The sequence below is a fragment of the Gadus macrocephalus genome, chromosome 2, assembly GCF_031168955.1.
Source record: "Gadus macrocephalus chromosome 2, ASM3116895v1".
NCBI lineage: Eukaryota > Metazoa > Chordata > Actinopteri > Gadiformes > Gadidae > Gadus > Gadus macrocephalus.
The window spans coordinates 9,469,550-9,477,155 of record NC_082383.1 but is presented as its reverse complement, the minus strand read 5'-3'; the positions used below and the strand labels follow the sequence as shown (position 1 = coordinate 9,477,155).

Genomic DNA, 7,606 nt, shown 5'->3' with positions numbered 1-7,606 from the left:
AACTTGTGCGGTCTTTCCAGCTTCGAACATGGTCCTTACGTTCCATGTACCGATGGTGGTTGTAACACCGGTTGAGAGGATGGTTTTCGGCAGAGTGGCTTCCAGGTGCTTCTGGCTTTCACCACCCTGCGTCATAAATCCTTCTGACGAAGGTCCATCTTCACTGGGATATCTTGGGGGCGGGATATCTTGGTTTACTCTTGTTTGCGTTTCTGTAACAGGTATTGTTTTATGGGGTGGGGTTGTTAGCCCCACGCCTAACCCCCAACCTGGAGGACCAGGTGTTGCCTTTAGTCGGACCTCTACCCTAAAATCTCAAATGTATGCAACTTCCATATTAATTTGGTATTTGCATTTGCATTGTCATGTTAGTGTGTAACTATTTTTTTTACATTGAACAGGCCTAACGTAAAAAGTGTGATGAAAACCAGGTAGCAATTTATTCTAAAGATTTTTTAATTAATGGGCTTGAATCAAGATATATATCTATGGCAACAACTATGATGTATTTGCCGTTGGTAGTCTTTGCTTTTCTATCTTAATATTTCCTTTCTGGTTGCTCAATAAGGAAAGAGGCCATAACTCATGACTTTAAAGTAAATACAGCAGACCAAATTTGAATAGAGAAACAGTCCCTGCAATCTTGACTGCTTAATGACCGGAAAGGGCTGCTCTTATTAAGAGGGCTTGAGAATGAAGAGCATTTAGACCTTAGTATACATAAATCATGTGTTTATTAAGTGGTGAAAATAAATACAAAACATATTTAGGAAAACACGCTTCACAGGGCAACAAAGATCTGCTTTAGTCGAGCTCTGTATGGCTTGATAAAGATCAACCAATAACCAGATTTTCCTTTTTTTTTTATTTAATATATGCCTTGAGTCAATGAAATTATTTTTTGCAAAACGTGTTTAAGCTGTTCAATGTTGTCTTTTTTTAAGGGCTTTAAGTATTTGCTAATCTCATCTGGGAAGCTTGGAATGAAAAGTATTTTGTGTGTTAAATTAATACACATTTCAGGTAGAGTTGAAGGTTGTTTTTACCATCAGACAATTCTTAATGGCAATATATTGGCAAATTAATACATTATAAAAATGAAAATAAGTTAATTCAATGATTTTTTTAAATCAATAAACAACTTGACAATGATATAAATTTGACTGGAGTTAGGTGCATGTATATGGCAACTACAAAACCTAGCTGTCTAGAGAATACATCAGCTAGCACTACAGTTGTACAAGCAGTAGCTTTTAGAAATGATGGCAAGACGGAAGTATAAAGAAAAACAAGAGGTTAGGATACTTCCAAATCTTTACGCACACATAGTCAGTCGTGTTGGATCGGTTATCAGCCAAGATAATGAGTTGGATGACGAAGACACAGATGATGGAAGTAGGGTGTAGCAGTGGAAAAGGCCCATCTTTGAATGGGAGTGTATGTTGAAGGCACTCCCACTCACTCTTATGTAACATAAAATCAAAAATCCTACGTAGCAGGCCGTGCACAGTTCTATGCAACTCGAAGAAACAATGAGCTAAACAATTCAAGTGTACGTAGCAGCACATTCAATAATAATAGCCAAGCGGTGGACGAACAATCGCTTCAACTTCAGTAGCAGGTTTGAGCTTTTCTCCAGAGAACACACCAACCTACGGTGGGGTACGCTAGTTCACGTACGATACATAAATAACTAGGTTAGCCTTAAGCGCCTGGCCCACGTGTGGAGAGATGGTCTAGTATGGAGTCATAAAAACAATGATTTTGTAAGTCACTATAAAAATAAGAATATCTAATTAATTCCAACATGAATAACCTCATACCTGAGTCCAAAAGTGGACTGTGGGAATTATGTTTTTACAGGATATTCATAATTGTTGAGCAAGAAACTTGACACATAGCTTCACTATAAAAAATAAATTAAGCTGATAGAGAATTGGAGTCTGGACCCCTGGCATTTTTTACCTGAATTATCCTCCCAACCACAACAAGATGGCCAGAGAGGGGGGGGGATACCATTTCAGCGACAAGGGCAGTTATTGGCTGTTGGGTGAGGAAGGAAGGCGCAGGTTTGAGATGGATTGCCATAGTGCTTTTACAGTTAAGCAAAACTCCAGGGGGGGGAAATAAGAGCATTGGGCACATCTTTTTAAGCTACTTCATGGGGGGATCCTTGTATTTCTATGAGCGTATGCACTCTCTTGGAGATGAAACACGACAGATACAGGACGGAAATTCCAAAGCGCAACCTTTTTCGCTCATCTCATCTTCTGCAAACGACGAAAGTGATTGACACATACGCTTCAGTGTATATCTACCATTTGTTTTTTCAACCCCTTCAGCATGGCATGATGAGAGAAAAGTGTTTGCATGTATATGTATGCGTTTTCAGTCGTCCATGGCGATGTTGCGGAACAGGTAGGACATGGACTCCCCGTTGTGGATGCGTCGAATGGCCTCGGCCAGGATCATGCTGATGTCCACCGTCTTGATCTTGGGACACTGGAGCTTCTGCAACTCGTGGGGGATAGTGTTGGTCACCACCACCTGAGGGAGAGGGAAAAAGGGTTCTCTTTTACTTTACTGCAGAACTTTTAAGAGGTTGCTGGTTCAATCCCAATGCTCCTCCTAGCGTTGTGAAGTGTTGCAGTGTCCCATAACTGCAACCGATGAACTGGCTGTTGCCTTGACTGGTTGACGCCTCCGTGTGAGTATGTATGCAGCGTGTATGAAGAACTACATAAATGCAATCAATTTAACTATATATTCCACCAAATTATATTTGTTACTTCGCCTTTGTTCCTTTTTTTTTTTTAAACTGCTCTGTAAATGTTTTACATGCCAACAAAGATCTTGGATTTAAATGAGAAGAGTTTAATTGACATGAGAGAGAAGTGAGAAACTATGGCATTTATTCACTATGTTGTGAATAAATGTTGATGATTATTCTATACAAATTTAAGAAATACATTATTGATCAACCACTTAATGGATCATCCAAATGATCAATATAAATCTAAACTCAAAATAAATAAACAACGTATCTGATCAGTCCTCTACCATGAACGACGATGTGGGACACCTAAATAGATGAAGAGCAGCCGTCTCTTGTCCATTATTGCAATACCAGTCACAAACGTGATCGCACGGACCTCGTCGATGGCCGACTCCTCGATAAACCTCGGGGCATCACTGGACAGGATGCCGTGTGTTGCCATGACGAAGACCTTGTAGGCACCCCGCTCCTTCAGCGTCTCCGCTGCCGCCACAAAGCTTCCCACGTCGTCGATGATGTCATCCTTCAGAGGGCGCAGATTCAACATGTGAGGCGGAGTCTGACGCGTGACCACTTAACCCCCCCCCTTAACACACCACATAGGGCAAACTTGCTGTGTGTGTGTGCATCTCACCACTATGATGGCGATTCGACCGCCCACATCTCCCACCACGGTGATGGGTGGCTTCTCTTTAGGGATCAACACTGAGCACACACACACACACACACACCCACCTTCTGTTACACTTTTAAGGGGTAGCCATTCTGCCACTAGGGGGCATGAGGTATATGTTTTTAAGCAGAAGAGGGAAAGTGTTCTGTCCCAAATGTGAAGGCATCCTTGAGAAACCTGCCCTATCCCCTAAATGCTTCTCAATGATATGCATTTTAACTCACTGCAAGTCACTTTGGATACAAATGGTCTGCTAAATAAATAAATACACATAATATGAATATGCATTTCGAGCAGAATGTGCTAGTGCAGCGTCTTGACCACCAAAAAATGACAGCGTTTGATCCTAAATGTCCACAGCCTACAAGGAGAATACAGCATGCACCTCAATACGCTTTGGATGAAAATGTTCTACTAAATGACTTGATGCATAAAACATACAACAGGACTCATTCTAATTCTTTACATGGTATCTCCATGCTGGGGTGGATGGCGCCGGAGGTCTTGATGGTGGGGGGCGAGTGTCGGCCGTCCACCATGTCAGACTCTGCATCCTGGGCCTCGCCGTGGATCACCGCAATGCCCAGACGGAGGCGCTCAGCGAACGACTGGGCCCTGAGAAAGGGAGAGAGGGCACGGATCAGCATCCAAGCTTCAGAGATCCGCACATAAACCTCGCTTTTAGTGGATGCGAAAGTGCTGCTTTGAGATAAAAATAGATAGATAGACGGGTACTTTATTAATTACAGGCAGGCAGGAAAAATAAATGGCTGTATAACAGCAGCATAATACAAATATCCATTTGTCATAAGACAATAGAATGAATTCAAGACATAAACATCTTCAGGAAGCCTGTATCGTTCTAAAGTGATCGTTAGAGTGAGTACATAACATCACAAAATTTCTGGGCGAAAGGCCATGTCATGAAACAAACGATTAGCATGTTCCTCATAACTTAGACTGTGTCCCGAGTGACAGCTAGGTCCCCTCCACACAACACAAAGGCTGAATCAGGTCCTCTCAATGTATTCTATGGTCATTTTAATGAATGCAGCCAGCCCACAGGAATAGGCGATACCTTTTGGCAGAGGCTGGGGATTTGGCCACAATCACAGCGTTCCTGTAATCAGGGATCTGTAGGGGGAAGTACACAGTAGGTCGAGGTATTCAGGGTCAAAGGATATGTGGTTTGCTGGTATTTTTTAACTATATATTTTGTTTTAACTAATACCTTTCTTCCACCTTAGGCCACTTGGCATTAAAGGTCAAAATAATCAATAATCGTCCACATAATTAGCTGGGATTTAACAGGATACATGGACTGAATATGAGTTCTTGATAGAACATGACAAATGCATTCTACTGGTGGGACTAAGAAATCACTATTCTATGGCAGGGGCCAAAATTGCAATATCCAATTTATAAATCTCCCCTACACAACGTGGTATGATGAGATTCCTTGTATTATTATACATTTTTCAAATGAGCATGTTATTGCTTCTACAACAGTTGCACAGCTCTGTGTTTGTACCTCCTCCTGGATATACTGCAGCAGGAAAGGCGAGGCTCTCAGGTTGTCCACAGGGATGGTGAAGAAGCCCTGGATCTCCTTCTGATGGAGGTCCATGGTGATCAGATGGGTCAGGCCTAACCCAACACACAAACCTTTTTTTAACCATCAATTCCTATTCCTCTATTGAAATGTTATTATAAAACAATATGTATTTCCAGTCCCATTTTAGTCATCCCCAACGTCATCTTCCTCATCCTCATAACACCTTCATAAACGAGCCTTCCTAATTATTTATTTGGTTTAGTTATACCCTTTCATATTTAGTTATACCCTTTTACCCTTTGGGGTGGTTACCGGAGCACCAAACCCCCTGACCCCATCTTTAACAAAGGCTTTCAGGTGATTTGGGTTTTATTCAGGGGCTGCAGGGCTGCCAGCGCCCCTGTAAACGCCCCCTTCAACGTGGTTTACAATAGACAGAGGAATAGCGAGTCACTGGAACGCTTAATCAGCAGCTGACCCGGTAACCATATAACCCAATTAGAGATCAGGCATGCAATAGCATGCGTCCAACAAAAGTGCTAGCCATGACCTCCTGGAAGCACTGGCGGACGTGACTAACGTGTAGATCTTCCAACGACGCATAGGTGGCTTGCGATGGATGGTGGGATGCAAAAAGAACCAACAGAATTCTGTGTCTGTTTTTTGGTTGTTTTTTTTTGTATTCGTGCATATTTTGCACAAATACAACCTAGAGAGGGAGCCATCTAATGCGAAACCATGTACAAGCGGCGTTGGGGGTTTGGTTGAGTCCTCACCAGCCTTGCACATCATGGAGGCGATGAGCTTGGTGACGATGGATCCCCTCTTCCTCATCTTGCACTGCTTACTGTAGGGGAAGTATGGGAGCACGCCCGTGATGCTGCGTGCACACGAGGTCCTGCACGCGTACACTGTGATCAGCATCTCCATGATGGTGGTGTTCACGTCTCTGAGAAGGGGAAGACCGCACACACCGTTTCGGACGTGTCGGGCATTGTCGTTTCGTGACTCGGTTGGAATAACCAAAATTTATAGTCGCCAATGAGTGAGCCGAAGATGACATCATCACAGGCTTGTATACCTTGAAAAATTACAAGCACCTAATTTATGATTTTGTTCAGCCTTTAATTAATATAGGCTTCATTTGAATTTTTGGATTTGGTGTTAGGTTTACACTTTATTAATCCTGATGGGGAAATTCCTTGTTTGTTTGCTTTTGTAAATCATCGTGATTGTTCAAATAAAATCCAAACTTATTTGAATAATTTTCTTAAAAAGAAAAAAATTCGATTCAATTCGTAAATCGGGTGTAAATGGCGTGGCCAGAGACTATAAGTTTACATTTAACGTGCAACTTGCTTTTGAAATCTTTCAAACAACTCAGAGGGTGTTCATTATGCCCTCCTGATTTAGTTTGATGCCGAGAGCAAGAGAAAGGGAGAAGAGATTAACAGAACCAGAGAGACAGTGTGGACCGAGAAGAGGTTCAGTGTTTCCCCTACCATTGTTCAGGCCTGGCGGGCCGCCAGGCCAACGAGCGCCCCCGCCAGGCCAACAACAGGCCAAAAAAAGAAAAAAAGAAAAAAAAAGAGAAAGCGCGAGCGCGTGATTATGCCCCATCATAACGGACAATCTGACAGCATTAAGTTATATCATCATTAGCATGGCACTGTCACACTAAATTTGTACCGGCTGCCAAATACGTAATCCATTCCAAACCTGCCCGGCACGGATGATCAGAACCTTTCGAATGACGTGAAAGGTTCACGAACATTCGCGAACCTTCTATCTAGCGATCCGTTATCTGTATTGTGCTATTTCGTCCTTGACCTGCTTTAAACACTCAGTTTACTTGCTAAATTTGATTAAACAATGAAATACAATACAAATATAAAGTAAAAACAAGTGTTATCTAGCGATCCGTTTTCTGTATTATGTTATTTCGTCTTTGGCAACATGAGCGCAAATGTTTTTTGAAACCCGCTTTAAACACTCAGTTTACTAGCTAAATTTGATTAAAAAATGAAATACAATACAAATATAAAGTAAAAACAAGTGTTATCTAGCGATCCGTTAACTGTACTATGTTATTTCGTCTTTGGCAACATGAGCGCAAATGTTTTTTGAAACCTGCCCGGCAACGGACGACGCGATCATCTGTTGCAGGCAGGTTTGGAATGGATTACATATGGATGACGCGCCCGGTACAAATTTGGCAGCCGGTACAAATTTAGTGTGACAGCACCACCAAAAATTGAATTGTAAATAAAATTAGTTTATTGTTAATAACGTGTTTATTGAATCATTATCAACTTGTGATGGCTAAGCAAGTGTTTTACATGGAAATAACCAACAAATACTCTAGCATCCCGTGAAAAATGTATAACAAATCACACTATCAGCTCTTACCACCGGGCCTAAAAAAAATTCTAGGGGAAACACTGAGGTTGAATGCATATTATTCATCAAAGTGGTCATAGGAGAAAGAGAAAATTGTATCTATTTCCATACTTGGACACCGTCTGGATGACGAAGACATCTTTGCCTCGAACCGACTCTTGGATCTGCACCCGCGTTTCTATGGAAACAAACACACACGCTA

The 7,606-nt window shown here is 41.9% G+C and overlaps 1 protein-coding gene across 1 annotated transcript; it reads right to left on the bottom strand.

The window, feature by feature from the left end:
* Positions 1–715: 715 nt before the first annotated feature.
* Positions 716–7,600, bottom strand: prpsap2 (phosphoribosyl pyrophosphate synthetase-associated protein 2). Its single transcript, XM_060039473.1, has 8 exons — positions 7,516–7,600; positions 5,781–5,953; positions 4,981–5,096; positions 4,528–4,583; positions 3,916–4,064; positions 3,411–3,481; positions 3,153–3,299; positions 716–2,547 (listed from the first exon to the last, which is right to left on the bottom strand). The coding sequence occupies exons 2-8, from the start codon at positions 5,932–5,934 to the stop codon at positions 2,389–2,391; spliced, it is 852 nt and encodes a 283-aa protein (XP_059895456.1). The 5' UTR covers positions 5,935–5,953; positions 7,516–7,600; the 3' UTR covers positions 716–2,388.
* Between the last annotated feature and the right edge of the window lie 6 nt (positions 7,601–7,606).

Coding starts and splice junctions, on each gene's coding strand:
- prpsap2 (XM_060039473.1), bottom strand. CDS start 5,934: ATGGAGATGCTGATCACAGTGTACGCGTGCAGGACCTCGTGTGCACGC. Junction 3,300..3,410: donor GTCGAATCGCCATCATAGTG/GTGAGATGCACA, acceptor CGCCCTCTGAAG/GATGACATCATCGACGACGT. Junction 2,548..3,152: donor AGGAGTCGGCCATCGACGAG/GTCCGTGCGATC, acceptor CCTCTCCCTCAG/GTGGTGGTGACCAACACTAT.